The sequence below is a fragment of the Rhopalosiphum padi genome, chromosome 2 (genome assembly GCF_020882245.1).
Source record: "Rhopalosiphum padi isolate XX-2018 chromosome 2, ASM2088224v1, whole genome shotgun sequence".
Taxonomy (NCBI): domain Eukaryota; kingdom Metazoa; phylum Arthropoda; class Insecta; order Hemiptera; family Aphididae; genus Rhopalosiphum; species Rhopalosiphum padi.
Window position 1 is genome coordinate 10875979 of NC_083598.1, and position 17436 is coordinate 10893414.

At 23.6% G+C, this 17436-nt stretch overlaps 1 protein-coding gene across 1 annotated transcript in view; it reads left to right on the plus strand.

Annotated features, from left to right (window-relative positions):
• LOC132920054 (lachesin-like) overlaps positions 1 to 17436 on the plus strand; it is a 118130-nt gene that overhangs the window by 43821 nt on the left and 56873 nt on the right. The window contains exons 3-4 of the mRNA XM_060982099.1: positions 9176 to 9383; positions 16170 to 16331. Of these exons, the coding sequence (XP_060838082.1) occupies positions 9176 to 9383; positions 16170 to 16331 (370 nt within the window). The remainder of the gene's footprint in view (positions 1 to 9175; positions 9384 to 16169; positions 16332 to 17436) is intronic.

Sequence of the window (17436 nt, forward strand, 5' to 3'; positions counted from 1 at the left end):
AAATAAAATTTAACGAGTAATCGGTTAAAAATTAATCTAAAAGAATAGACATTGAATAATAAATGCAATAAACACATGCATAAAAATGGATTGGTACATAATATTATTGATGATTTTTTTTCCCATAATTATAATTTTTAATCTACTTTGATTTTCTATCAGAGTAAAACAGAAGTAAAATATATTTAGTTTTGTTTAAAATAATCAGTGGTTAAAACTTTTTATGCTCATCGCAATTCGCAATAAATTAGAATTTATAAATTTCTTAGTTATCGAAATTTAACAGCTAATGATAGAATTTACATGTAAAACTGATCTTAATAATTTTTTTTTTGTTAAATTTATTTATATTTCCATTGATAAAACTATGTTCGTTCATACATAATATAATATATAAAACATTATCATAATATTATAAGGTCCACATTTTAACTCTAAGTGAGACTATCTCAGCAGAAGAATACCAAAATAATGTTGAACATGATATTTACAAGGTTTACATAATATTTCAGATGTAACAAAATATTTTTTAATTGAAAACCATAAAATTTTCTTTTATAAAAGTAATCCCACACTCAGAAAAGAATACGTTCTACTTTCGTATTAAATAACTTTATTCAATGGCAGACTTATTTCACACAGAGGTTTTCTACAACACGAGAAAAATCATGATAAACAAATAATTTTAAAAGTAATACAACTGCAACTTCAGATATTATTATTTATTTATTGTTTTAATTTATACATTTTTAGCATGGACAGATTTTTATCTCAAAACCAATAAAAACATTGCATTATTGATAAAGAGTCAATAATTGTTTTTCTTTTTAACTTATCCAATTTTATTACAATAAACAACATAAAACATTTATTAACATTTATTCAAGAATTTGCAGAATTAAACCTAAAATACAATTGTTTGTTTAATTTTAGTGTTATAAGTTGGTATACACTAAAGTGAATCATGAGCATGTAACGTAAATTATTTCACATCATTGAAACTTGAAAAAATAATGTAAACGTTGTTTTTAAAACGTAAATATAGTTATTTTATTTGGTGTTGTATTTTACAAAACTATTTTTTACATTTTTTAAAGAAAAATACATGAAACAAAGTTTCATACTGAACCAGCGAACTGTGGTAGTTAATAATCACAATTTATCGTCACAAAACAACAGCTTTATAAATGACAAAGTTAAATTGTTGATCAAAAGGTGTTATACTGTAACTATGTATCAAAATACTAGTCCAATACCGCATATAATCGTTTTCCATGTTACTGACAATGTCACCCAGTTCATTATTATTCATTTAAACAGTCATGGTTGTCAAAATGTACTCTTAATGATAAAGTTCAATATATAAATAGCTATTTTATACTTTATAATAAAAAAATACTTATGAACCAATCGATGCCATTACACTAATATGTATCATCAATATCTTTTAAAATTCAAATGATTTTTTATATTATCATTAAATTCAAAATAACATTATGGTAATAAATATAGTTATTGTATTATTTTTATTTTTACTATTGTTAGAAAAAAAGTAAAGGTACAGTGAGTTTATTAAAATATGTGTAAGACCATTAGAATATGATTATCAATAAGCACCGAGCCAATTGACACTGTCATTTATCATTTTGAAATATGTATATTCCAATAATACAAAAAATATGTGTGCATTTATTATTTTTTTATCACAATTTTATTATTTATTTATTTATTGTGACATAGGTACTATTATAATACGTCTGTGAAGTTGCCCCCCTCCAAATGGTTCCATAGACTTCAAACTGATATCACAATTTTGCAATTTTTAGGCATCTATATGCATGTCTCTCAAAAAAATTTGCGACTCTTCCTGGACCCGTAAAAACCAAAATACTGTTTTGGGGAGGGGGACAGCTTCACGGACGTTACTATTATAACATAACATCAATTATTTATTAAATTTAAAAATTTATAAACTGATTTATTTCAACAACATTGTCTACCAAATGTTAATTTATTGTAGTTTATATTTTAAAAAAGTATATAATTAGTTAGCTATTATTGTAGCTTTAGTTGCCTTAGCTCTAAGTATTTTTGTGCAAAGATTTTTATAAAACTCATAGTTAATATTCTTATGAAAATAAAGGAACAAAGCAAACAAATATTATCACGGTCCTTACTCTGAACAAAATTTATTTTTATTTTTTTTTTTTATATAGATCTATATGTTCCTTCCTGATCTATAAATTCTATTTATTATTTAAAAATTATTTTGGAACTAAAATAAAATTCTTCCAGATAAAATAATTCACGATATAACGCATTTTAAACATATGCATACAGAAACAAATAAATACTTAATATAAGAAGTATCAGTATATGTAAAAAGAACATATATTATAATTTCAATAATTATATAAAAAGACCGTGAGATATGCAATAGAAAATAAACATTTAAAACTGAAGAGTGTTAAATGAGATTTATTTATAAGTTAAGAGTTAATAATATTTATGTCACATGTTTGAGAAAATCAAACGTTTATAAATTTTTTTAAATGTTTAAAAAATTTAATTTAATAATTATCACTTTTAGTTTTGGAAAAAATATTTGTTTTATAAAATGTCTTTACTTTTCAGTGAATTTTCAGTGTAATGGATCACAAAAAAAAAAGATTTATGTTAACTAAATATAAATAATTAAATTATTGAGCACATATCTATACAGTGTTATTCTTTATTTCAAAAAATTAAATTAAGTTAGATAAATTGTTGTTTGTATAACATTTTTATCGTAACATTGTTTATTTAGGTTAGGTTATAATAAAAATACATAGATTATATAGCGGTTAGCTTATTTATTAAAATAAATGAACAAAAATAAAAAAAAATATTTCAAAAACGAATGTAAATTAACGATGAATTTATATAAGTACTTAAAATAATTAATGTTATTGTTCAAAGTGGTTTATATCTATTTCATTTTATTTATTTTTAATCGATTATTTTTAATAAAAAAAATGTAATAATAATTGCGTTTAAAATTGTTTTTACCATTCTTCTATATTTTAAAATTTGCGATAAGCGATCTTAACACTTTGAGTGCACTCAAAGTGTTAAAAATTACAACTCAGGTATGCGAAATTGGAAAATTATAAACAATAAACACTATATTATAAACTATAAATACATTATTCTATTTTCATAGAAATTGAAAAACTTTTAAAAACGGTATACATTGTCTGCTGCATAAAAATACAGGTAGGTACATAACGCGTATTCCGTATGAGATTAAGGGTTCTCATTCTAAATAGTTTTTGACTTGAGTGGATACATTATTGGTAACACGATAGAGATAAAGTTAGAATGTGTGTGAAAATAATATGCCCTGAGCAACTCTTACAATACTTCTAGAATTGTTTGGTTTAGTAGGCTTAAGGTCGGTTAAGCGTGAACCAGAGTCTCCGATAGCAAAATGAAGGGGAAATTACCGAACCGAACAGGGGGAGTGATGGAGGATCAACTGCTTTTGTCCGGAGCCAAATTAATTTAAGAAAAATTTCTGGATTATTCACTTGCAGAAAATACCGACCTCGCATCCTACCGTTGGCTGCCGTGAATCGCTTCAGATTGAATTGGACAACAGACAAGCCTAATGGACACTTAAAAGTGGAAAAGCTTATCTGCAACATACCACTCGTGACTTTCTGGAATCCTGTTTGGCCCAGCGTATCACGTTTAATTAAAACGTACATTTTCATAACTCATTCAAATGTAAATTTATTTTCTAAGACGATGCACACCAATAAGTATTAACTATATTATAGGCACTGTAATTGTCACAGATATATGTGCCATGCACGGTGACTGCGTGTAGGACAATAAAAATATACGACGACTTTAGTTAATTCAAAGATTTCTTGGATCTGATTTTGTCCTTCTGCGATGTGTATTGAAATTAAGTAAGTGCGTATGAATTATATAAATGAATTACCGAATCATATTAATTACGATAACATCCAGCCATTTCTGTTTGAAATGATAACATAATTCGTATTTATTATTATCAAATAAGTCGTGACATCATTCACGCTAAACGTTAATTTTTATTCATATACATTTATTTTAATATTGTAGCTTTTAATAGGAGAATAATTATTGCAGAACTGTATAATTTAATAAAGTTTATCCGATGATATAGTTAATACACTATTACCAAGTTCGTGGACAAGTAAAGTGAATCGCCACAGTAGTCATTTACATTATTCTCCATTGTAACAGTTTAATTTTATCCGATTATACAACCGTGAAGTAAATTTAATGGCCAGATATTTCATCATTGAAAGGTAACATTAATTCATTATCATACTAAAATCAGAAAGTTATTATAATCAACTACACTCAAATGATTGTATGTAAAATATTATATTTAATGATATACTTTGCTACCTATATACTACCGAGCAACTAAATAAAACAATATAATATTATATTATAATAGAGTGTGTTACGAAACGTCGACAAGTCTAAATATCGAAAGTACAAAATATCAACTGTTGTTGTCATTTATATAAATCAAATTGTATATAATTATTATTTTTTCAATGAAAAATATTGTTAAAAAAAAAATATAAATTAAGAATTTTATTTTTTGATAACATCCTTGACAGGATTTAGCATGAAGGTTTCCTTTACAAATTAAAAAACTTTTTTCATCCCACCTACTTCCTTACCTGACTAATCGTCATTTCCAATTTCACTTCGATGATGCATTTTTTTTAAAAGCTAATAACATATCTACAGGTGACCTTCAAGGTGGTATTCTTTTACCTATTTTTTGTAATATTTTTACGCTTCTTACCAACAAACTACACCCAACATATTGGTCGCCAATTATGCGAATGACAGGGTAATTTTATATATTCACGTGGACCTTAGCCATTCAAAATCTTCAATCTCGTCTTACACTTATAGAAGATTAGTACTCCAACTGGAGATTTAAATAAACCAATCCCAATTGATCCATATTACATTCGACTTCAGATTTGCCCCCTACTCGGATATCTTTGTATACGGCATCCAAATTCCAAGTGCTCTAAGTATTTCTTGACCTAACTCTTGATAAAAGGTTGACTTGAGCCTAGTTTATTAAATCCAAAAGTTTAAATTTAAATCTAAAACTACACTTTCTAAAAAGCCTCATCAATAATAACAAATATACACACATCAATACTAATAAAACAAAAACCTTTCAAAACATTACAATACGTAAATTATTAAATGCCTATTCCTACGTTTCTAGCCATACTATCCATTTTGATCTCAAAATTCCATCAATTCATGAAGAAGCAAAATTATACAATAGTCATTTATAAGATGGTATAACGTTATAACCTCATCACAATCCTCTTATTAGAAATCTTGCTACTTCCACAATCCTTGGAAACCCTTCAAAGTGGTTTAAACAAAAATGGTGTCGCGATTTAAAAAAAGAATAATAATTATAATAATAATGATAATAAAATGAGTGTCATTAATGGGCGTTTGCACGTTTTGTATATAATTAACTGTGAACTGAAATCGATTTAATAATTTATAGGTAGACATTCCTAAATAACATTTATATACTTGATATACCCTGGAGGTATAGATTGTTAATCTTATTTAAAAACAAAAATAATAGATTTATTTTAATAGACGATTATTTTTACCACAAAAAATTGGTTACAATACATTTTAATGTGTCAATATTTACTTTGGTAATAATAAACTGGTTTGTCAATATTTCATTATTTTCGATGTTTTCATAATCGACATTTTAATTTGTCGATATTTTGATTGTCAGCATTTCAACAGGCTTCTATTATAGTGTACACTATTATTTTACTACAAATTAATCAATAATCATAATTTAAAATATGTTATGTATTTAGTTATTTTACTAGTATTATTTTAGTAATCTTAAGGGAAATATTAGAATAATAATTTAAATAACTAGATATTTATTGAAAGGCTACAGCGCATATTACGTCGGTATACTCTAAGACACATGTTTATAACTGCTTAAAATATGTATAAATTATATTTATTAATTTCAAAAAATTATTTTTAGGGAGAAAATAATGCATTGATTGCAATAATTATTATATTATGATTTTTTTAAACAGTAATAATTGAAAATAAGCAAAATAAAAATAATTTAATCAAGTAGATACATATTAATTTTACCAACTAGATATAATTAAAGTCACAATAAATAGACTAATTCCATGTAATAAGTAATTTTTATTTTTGTTAGTATTCACCGATAATACATTTAAAATATCGTTTTAATTTCTTTCTATTTTCCAATGACGTCAACAAATTGATTTCAAGGCGGTCAGAATTATATTAAAACTCACCGACTAGAGACATTGACTTCTAGTAGAATTTCAATTGTTGAGAACGACAACAGATCTGTCAATATAATTACAATCACATGCAATGTGCAATATATATATATATATATATATTATAGAGAATGAACTACCTGCAGCAGTTTATTGGTAATAGACGAGATAGACTTGAGTATTACATTGCTGTATATAGTGTGTATAAACTGACGGTCAGACAGTTATTTAAAAACTTACGACGGTCTATAGAAAATAAAATGAAGTTTCTGGGTGGTACAGTATGATGGAAAACTATCTCCCGATTGTTCACATGTTTCGTCGTACGTATTCTTTAATCTTCATACGTTTGAGACTAATTTATTTTTACCATATGATTTTGATAAATATATTTTTATGTAGGTATTTGATCTAAAGATTACTAAGAAGAATTTTTTTTTACCAAATTAACGACATATTATATAGTCAATACATATATAGAATTATATATAATTTATTTTATGAACACATAATATATCTATACATTTCATACATTTCTAAACCTAATGATAATATATGAAATTCATATAATATTACTGTATATTTCATATGAACAGTAAACATATAAAAGTTAAGTAATTTTAGATTGTGTTTGGAGTCCACAAAACTGAGTTCTTTATACAATGATTTATTGTTACAACAGGTTGGGTCCTATAAAAAAAAGTTCAATGACTTAACCTAACAACAAGGTTAAATTTGAATTTTGAAAATGTTTTATAATACCATTATTATGTAATTGTCTTAATTTTAAATAGACCTTCTATAATGTATTCCATCTATCCTTGATAAATGTTAAAATATGCTTTTTGTAAATGCATTTATGTAAAGGGATTTTGAGAATAATAACCTCTAATTTATCATTTTATTAATATTGTAATATATTTATTTTTTTTATAAGTTATTATATTATGTCTCTGTAATATGGTAATTTTTATTAAGATGCTTAAGTAATTTTTAATAATTAATGTTTTCTTTTATTTAATAAGATTTTATAAGACTTAAGTTTATTAAACTTCGTAAATTATTTAACGTTATATTTTATAAAACTCAGTTTTGAAGAACCCAAAACATTATTAATAAAAATAATAATATTAGGTATGTTCTAATACAATATACATTTGTTTATAGAGATTATCGAAATTAAGTGTGATTGTTTATAATAAATTAAGTGATCTTTATCATATAATATTTCGAACTATAAGGTGTGGCCATAAAGGTTCTAAAATAAAATTTTTTTCTGAAAATTGTTATCTTTATTTGTATTTTATACAAATTCAATTAAAATTATACTTATTTTTACTAATTATTTTATTTTGTGAAAATTATAACAATACATTAAGATTATAATATCAAGAAAATATGTTCACCCTGCAGAATAAATATTTAAAATAACCCATAATTTTAACTAACAGATTTTTTATTTTTTTCTTATTTCTTATTTTTAATAAAAATGTTTTAAAAAAAGTGGGAAATGGTTTTTTCCACTGGAGTCTTTGCTTCGTTAATAAAAGTAATTATCCAACATCCTTTTGCTCTTTTACTTCGCTATTAGTACCCGTGAACATAATCAATTAAAAGATAGAGAAACATTTTTTTGGTAGAGTATAGAAAAGGGAAGGTGTGCAAATTAAATTGCCGCAGGCAGGAGGTTTCTGCATAGCCTGTAATAATAATAATAAAAAAAAAAAACAACAGCAACATTTCAGCAAGAAACAAATTATCTCTAAGGTATACTTAAAATTAAATTTTATTTATTACAAAGAGTTGTGCCTTTGTATAAGATTACAAGCATCTGGAAATTAAAAAAAATATATATTAATAAGTAAACACTTTTTGTACACCCAAAATGAACATCCTCCGGTTTTTATACACGAGTTCAAAGAGTGTATATAATAACATGGTAGATTATAGTATTGATATTTTTTATTTTTACTGTTTACGAAAATTATTAAAACAGATTTTTCAAAAACGAAAAACCTCGAGAAAATTAATTTTACCAACGTTGTTTCTAAAAGCAGTAAATTGAATACTTATGTAATATCTTCCTCTGCTTTTATAATACGTAGGTGTGTTGTTGTATTACATTTAATTTTGAAGAGCCAATATACTTAGAATCCTTCTAAACCTAATATAATACATATAATATTATATTCAATGCGTGGAATAAGAAATATATATTGATAAATGTAATATCACATTGTTCGTATACATTGTAATTGCAATACTTGCCTTGTAACGATCTAGTTAAGAAAATACTATTTATTTTGTTACTTACCTAAGTACAATAAATATATTATGTTGTCTATAATTGTATATTATGTATATTGGTATAATCAGTAAATTTTGACCATTTAATAACTAATAATTATATTTTTGTATTAATATAATTGAATATCATACGACTTAAATCATAATAATAATTGTACTCAGAAAGTCAGAATAAACATTACTAACAGTTTCTTTCTCTCTCTCTCAAAATCAAAATCAAAAATTAAAAACAATGTTTTCTCTCAAATTGAATTAGTTAAAATGACACAACATTTGTTTCAACATCATTGATTCGTAATCTGATACTGTTGTCAAATGTATCAAACTGATAACGTAATAATTGTTAGTATTTTTCTAATCGCTTTAAATGCAACGTAACGTTATGTTTTATTTTAACTTTTGGCGTGTTAATAAAATACACACAATATACTTATATCTACTGATGCATACCTGATTGAATTGTAGTATAATATGATGGTTTACAGGTGGCCTGGATCCATATCGACAGGAAGATGATACTCGCAGTGCACAAACACGTCATCGCTCGTATACCCAGATTCAGCATGGCCCACGATGGCCAGAAGACGTGGCTACTAAACATCAACGGCGTGAGAGCGTCGGATAAAGGCATTTACATGTGTCAAGTTAACACCGACCCGATGATCAGTCAAATCGGTTACTTGCAAGTGGTCGGTGAGTTATACTTGTTGTCCATAGTGGCGTATGAATACCGATGAGTTATCATTTTATATTCTTCAAGAAATCACGGTGCTATAATGATAATACTATTGTCTGTCTGGGCGGGAAAAATATCGAAGACCAATAAATTAATATTTTGCTTCAATATTAATATTGAAGTTCCATTTTGTATTTGCGGAAGACCATTGATTACATTTAAAAAATTCATCATCGTCATATCGAAACTCATAACAGTTTAACGTTGCCCACAAGTTAAGGTTATACTACCTACTACCCGCATATACATAATTTAATATACTTTTGGTAATGAGAATTGCGGGGGATGGAGATAAAATTTAATTAAAAAAATCCCCACACCTAGAACCGGCTTAAAATTCAGGTCTATTTTTTTTCCACCAGCACCGGACTGTCCAGCAAAGCCGATTATAATATTTTAGAACAGCAAATCCCATTTTTTCTCTTATACTTTTCATTATATCATTCAGCGGCGTTTGAACGAAAATAGTTTTTTTTTAAAAAAACACGACTAAAAATACACGAGTTCTTTTAGATGGATTATGCACTTGAATGTAATCCAATGACTCCACTTTATTTTCTATAATACTAAAAAAAGTTAAACAAGTTTTTTATCCTCAGATTTATTTACAAATAAACGTAATATCCGAAATCATAAAAATATATAATATAGGAAAGCTTAGCTATATATCATTGCTAATATTACCTGATAGTAAAAATAAAAACTTAAACATAATAAATTAAATCACTAAAACTATATTATTGTGATGTTTAATCTAAAAACGTTAATGATTTTAGGATATTCGTCAACGTAGATATAACTTATAATATGTAGACATTAGTTATTAGAGTTATAATAAATTTATATTAAATTAAAAAATAACAAAATTAATAATGTTTATTAGTCGTTACTATTATCCGTATTTTAAATTTAAATTAATTAATGTGAAAAATCTACTAAAAATATTTGAATAATCATTAGGTTTTGAGATTGAAATAGTGTTACTTTATTAATAACACATAAAATATAGATGGTTATTTACCAAGCATACTCCATCAATTTTTTTCTCAATTATATAGTAAAGTTGTCAAAAATCTGATTTTAGAATCTTAAATTATACTTAAATACCATATTTTCAAGTTCTTGAGAGTTTTGTACTACTATTATAGGAGTATCTTGTGAAGATATAAACTTCTGTTTTTTAAATTTAAAACAGATTTTCTATTGTAAACTATATAGTTTGTCATTTTTTGACGCACCAAAATTAAAAAGGAATGAATGGTTTTTGAGTTAGATATTTAATATTGTATACTAAGGATAATAGATCTACGATAATGGTGATTTGAAAATTTTGATAATTTATATTAATTTTTTAATATTTATAATTTTTAAAATTGATGCTAGTATAATAAATACCAAACTCAATATTACATCTATTTTATATTTTTTTGAAATCATTTTTATGGACTATTATCTTTAGTTTGAAGAAGGGAAGAAAACTGATGGGTTTTGAAAGAAAAATCCTAAGGAAGATCTTTGTTGATGGTAACGGACGAAGAAAAAGAGGAGTGAAGAGTAAGAAAAATAGTGAGTGGAAGAGACTCTTCCTGAAACATAATAAACTGGACATAATAAAATTAAGAATTAAAGATAAGACTAGACACACGTTGTGAAGTTATATTAAGCCATACCCATGCCTCCCAACTCCTTCTCTAAAACATCGCATTTACTTATTGTGCGTTGTATTTATATGTACATATTGTAAATTTTCTATTAAAAAAAAAGTAAATTTAAAAATTCCAAAAATAATAATTTAAATAAGTATATTACTAAAGAAAAATATAGGATGAGTATACTTAGTAAATCATCCAGTATAATATTATCATATAATGACATAATTACCATCAGTATACCATCATACGAATTTTGTCAAATTCAAATTCAAAATTATTAGTTTTATAATTATTCAGTAATAATTATATATTTATTTATGATAGTTTACTAATAATAAAAATGCACAAATCAGTTTTTTCAAATGTATCCAATCATTCCAATTAAATATTGATTATATTTAATAATATAATATAATATAATATAATGTGTTATTAATATTGGTAATACGTTTTAATGTAATAATATAAAATTAATATTCAAACTAAAACTCTAATAGTTATAACATTTTTATTTTGCTTTATTAAGTGTAAAATATTTTATTTTGAGAATAAACTACAAGTATAGTTGAATTGTAAAAAATAAAAATAAATAAATGTTTCAGAAAAACATAATAAAGATTGACTTGTTGTGTAAAAAAGATAATTGAGTTAATTATAAAACAAAAGGTAAATATTTCAAACCAATTTAACTTTAGATACTAAACGAGAAAGCCAAGAAACTTACAAATTATGTAATTAATTTTAATAAATTATTTGTATTTCTTTATTTAATTTATTTTAATAAAAATACTAAAAAAGATTTTAGTAATTAGCAATTAAACCAAAAAAATATAAAATTTATCAAAACATCTTAATTATATAATGGTTAGTTTTGCATTATATTGGTACCTATTATAAAAATAGTTGTATCTAATTTAAACATAGTGAGTTTAAATTTTAAGTTATTCTATGTCATATTAAATTTATCTTCATTTCTACGTTTTAGAGTTAGTTAATTTTAATATTTTATTATTTATTATTCTCATTACGAAATTATCTAATTTAGACAAGGATTCAATGCATTTGAATCTCTTTTCTTTTTTTTCTTTTTTGAATACCTGCCACAAAATTGTCTATGCTATAAATGTGTTTCAACTGTATCTTTATTATTCTAACAATTCTTTAAGGCATTCTATTTATTTTTTTCACATTTTTATGAATATGATAAAAAACGGGAAAAAAATTAATTTTTATTCGAGCAAGTGTAAAAATAAATATTTTAACGCATTTATTTTATAGAGTATTAATTAAATAAATTTTTTTTTATTATTAAAAAAAAAATAATATATTCCTTGATGGTTTTTAGTTATAAATGAATCTTTTAATTAGGGAATTACGTTCCGAGTCCAATTTACAAATTACTAATTAGAACATATAATATCCATAGTGTGTTATGATTATTTTGAAAAATTATATTTGTGATTAAAACCAACAATATAATAATATGATGCGTAAAAATATTATAAATTAACTTAATTTAATATATTCGGTAAAATATGCTAATGGTTTTTTTTTTAAAAGTAATACAACACAATTGCAATTAAAAATAAAAAATATTGTATATTACTAGTTTTGTGCATTTTTTTTTTTTTTTTTGTAATGTTATGTTTTATTAATAGTTATATATATGGTTTAATACATTGAAAACGTGGAACTTTTGTTATTATTGACCAAATCGTTATATAAGCTTGAAATTCCTCTGAAAAATACTTGGCCATTAAATGTCAAAACTATCTTGAAAACATATCGACTTTATTTAAACGAAAAATAACTTTAGTGAACAGAATGATAATATTTATTATTACATTCTATTCTTATAAAACTGACATTTCTAAGAGAAGATTATGTGCCTTTTTTCGTTTCTCCTCTAAAATTGTTATTCATTCGTATGGCATTCTAAAATGAATCAGAATAATAGCTAACATTTCATGCATTATTCAAATGTACCTAAAATTCTTTAAAATATATCCTAGTTATGTGAAATGAATTGAGCCATGACCTTTTATCTATATATTAAAGACAATAATTAATTCTTTATGAAAATTAAATTATTTCTAAATCCACGTAAATTTTAAATCATCTTTGTTCATAATTTAAATTTAAAAACTATCCATGCGTTCAGTATTTGATCATAATTTTCATATACATATGGTATCTAATCAAAATAATTATATACATTTAAATTATTAATATTCATACCATTAACTACTCATTATAATAACGTTATTAAGTATGTGTCTGCCATTGATATACAGAATATAATTAATAATATATTACCATTAAATATTATAATACATATATATTATATATATATAGTAAGTATTAAAATAAATTTGATATATGAGAAGTTTTTTAATCGATGAAAGAACAAAACGATCATGTCTGGCTTAAATTATTATAAATGTTTTATTCTGTAAAAGATGATTTTTTATGATCAACATTTATTTTTAAAAAACAACAACTAAAATGTTTATAATTTGTTTTTATGATGTTATACTGAAAAGGAACTTATTCCTTAATTCTTTTTCAACTTAATAATTTATTATTTCACATTAATTGTATTATAAATTACATTGAAAAAATAATTTTTAAAAATGCCTTACATATTTCAATAACACACATAATAATACATAATACGTTTTAGATAATATACTATATATTATTTTGTTATTAAAACCAACAATAAAATTATATGTTGGATGATACATAGTAATAAAAATATGATAAAGAGAAAAGTTGTGTAAGATTACTCAATTTTTTAATGAATAAAAAAGTTAGTTTACCTATTAATTTTAAAATTAAATAAAACTGAATAATAATTATCAAATTTTTAATGATCTTTATACTAATATTCACATAATCATAAAAAAAAACCTGTAAAGAATTTAAATACTAAGAGATATTATAATTATTAATAATATTATAACTTTATAGCTTTCTTGACTTGCCACAAATATTCAAAACCATTAAGTTTCATGCTCTAATAATTATGAGCAATACACGCTTAAACATAGAAATATTCAAAATTTCAAATAAAAACTGATCAATCGTATTTATTCCCATTGAACCCAAATAAACAGAGTATATTGTGTACAAACTAACAAAAAATATTAAACATCTTTAAGCGATGCTTATAATGGTGGTATCAAATTACATTGATAAATTATTTTAAAATAATGAAAATGAGATAAAATGTACATTGCATAGTATTTAAACAAATATAATAATATTATATAAGCATACTAATAATGAAAATAAAATAAAATTTAAATGGATAATAAAATAAATGACAATTTTATACTCATAATAATTAAAATTAATCATTTGAGACAGTATATGTATTGTCTATAAGGACAAAAATATTCAATTTATAAAAATGAGTATTTTTATATAAAAATACAACCTATAATTTTTTTAATTATTACCCAAGTTAAATCATAGAATTTAAGCACAAATTTGAGACCAAAAATGGTATTATAATAATTAATTTTAACAACATAAGCTAAGTTCTCATTTTATTAATACATCTTTAATGTTGACTTAAGAATTGATTTTTCTTAACCAATGATATAGTTGCATTTTTTTTAAATAATAGTTTTACTAGTAAAACATTAAGGATTTCAAACATTTTAAAATAAAATATTTCTAGAGTACCGCTATGGAGACACATGCAAATAATTTATAAAATAAATTGTTGTCATATCCTAATTTTATTTTTAACCATAAGTAATAAATAATAAAAACCGCATATTGGATTTCATATAAACTTTACCGACATAAATAATGATTTTCTACAATACTGGACGTTTCAATAAAGGAGCATAAATGTATTATTGACTTACGTTTTCTAGACTGTCAAATACCTGACATAAGCCTATTGTTTATGATTTGTGACTTTCTTTACTACCAAGTGTCCAATACGTTTCTTATTTAAAACTGCGAGTGATTTTTCATCTTTTTATATTTAAAAATATATATTTATTTAAATAAAAAGTTTCAAAAGTAAACCATAAATGCATATTTAGATACGCGTAATGGTTTTTTCATAGTTATATACAATATTATATGTTGAATACGTTATTACAAAGATTATATTATAATACGAGTTATACAGTTTTTTTTTTATTTTAAAATAAGAAATTTATAATCGTTAGTATATGTGCAATAAGTAAATAAAATACTATAATATATTATACACAGAGAACATTAATGTATATGAAGATATAGTATGAGGGGGAAGGCTGTCCAGTGACGGAACCCTCAGGCGGCACACAACGCAGAAGTTAGTAAACGGAGGGTAATTAATTGAAATGCTTGAATTATTTTTATTCCGATGCCTTGACACAAACCCATATCTGTATTTCATTAGTCCAAATGGTCCTTAACATTTATTTGTAAATAATTATTTTAGTGTTTAGGTTACACAGCTTAAATTAGTTATTTTTGTAGTTTGATAACACTTCAATAATATTTTGTTTTAAAAAATATATTATAACCAGTTGTATGTTTTAGGAAATAATATTATTTATTTTGTATTCAGTTTTAAGAACAACTAGGAATTCACAAATACTAAGAATGGTTACAAATTTCAAATTCGATTTTCGCGAAATTGTACTGACTATTTTCCACGTTATCATAAATCACGCAATGAATAAAATTATATATTTTAAACTTAACTAAATTAAATGATAATACTAAGCTTGAAGAATGTCTGGTATTTTTTCGTTATTACAATTAATATTAATGATAAATTTTAAATGAATACTATTTATATGTTTAATACTTAAACTTTTAAGAATTACTTTAAATAATAATTATTTACTGCAGTTCATATACATATATTATATAATAGAATGTATGAATAGTTAATGTATGTTTTTTTTTTAATTTCTCTTTTTATCTGCTATAATTATAAATTATATTATATAAGCGTAACTATATATTATTAAGTGCGAATAAAGTGAGAAGAGTGCCCCGGTTATATATCAATTATATACTGTGCAATTTTTTTTCATTTATATAGATAAAAATTAATAAATTAAATTTTAACAGTGCCACCAAATATAGTGGACGATGAAAGTTCTACTTCAACTGTAGCTGTAAGAGAAGGCCTCAACATATCACTTACGTGCAAAGCAAAAGGTAATCCAGAACCAAGAATTGTGTGGAAAAGAGAAAATGGATTCAATATAACGGTGGATAGAAGGAAAAAAGGTAAAAAAAATAAATAATAACAATGCACGTATATTAAGTTAAAATAATTATTATGGTTTAAATATTGATTTTTGTAAATTCAAACTATTGTTTATATTTACACATTATTTAATCGTATAAATTATTTATTTATTTATATTTATTATTTGACTCTGCCATGGTTTGATCAAATTCTTCTAAAAGGATTCTATTGTTGACAATTTTTTTGCCCGCACATTTCCTAAAAATGAAATTAATTTAATAAGTAATTATTGAATACGATAACACAGATTATATTAAATTAAATATTATAAATATTATATTTAGTCGCAGTAAATTCTATAGTGATTTGTATGTATAATCAGTTGTATATTTGTGGATAAATTGTAATTTAATTGAAAAAATTTTAATTTAAAATTTAACAAACCCTAGTAATTCTATTAGTTAAATTACAATTCGAGTAATAATTTCAGAATATATGTGTACTTATCATACTTATATACTCGTACAAATTTATATTGATTCTGAAACATAATATTATAGTCATATCATAGGTAATAGACATCTGATTTTATTAAATATATTAGAATTATAATATAATAAATATATTTTATTTCAGATCATTTTAATTCTGATAGTAATTTTTTTATTGAATATTTTAAACATGGAAATAAAACAAATAAATGTTTATTAATTATAATGTACCATACTATTCTACGAGTTAAATTTTGTTAATATATAAGACACAATATTTTAGGACATTCTAAATTAATTCATAATAGGTATAATATTATAATATTAATATATTACAATACATAATAAAGATACTTGTGGAACAATATTGTCCCAATAAACATAGTACATACCCTGTTTTATGTTTTCTAGTCGGAGTGAATCTCGATTGGTTAGTATTTTCAGAATTACTTTTTATTTCCATAAGTTCTTCTTTTGATATGTTTAGTAATAATATTATGTACCGTAAAAGTTGAATATCTACTTGAGTTTTTTTCAATGTTAAGTCATCCATTACATTTTCGTGCTTGAAAAACTGCAACGAATGAATTTAAAGATATTTGGTAATATTTTATTTGATGTATCAACTATCGATATCAAGATATTCAAAACA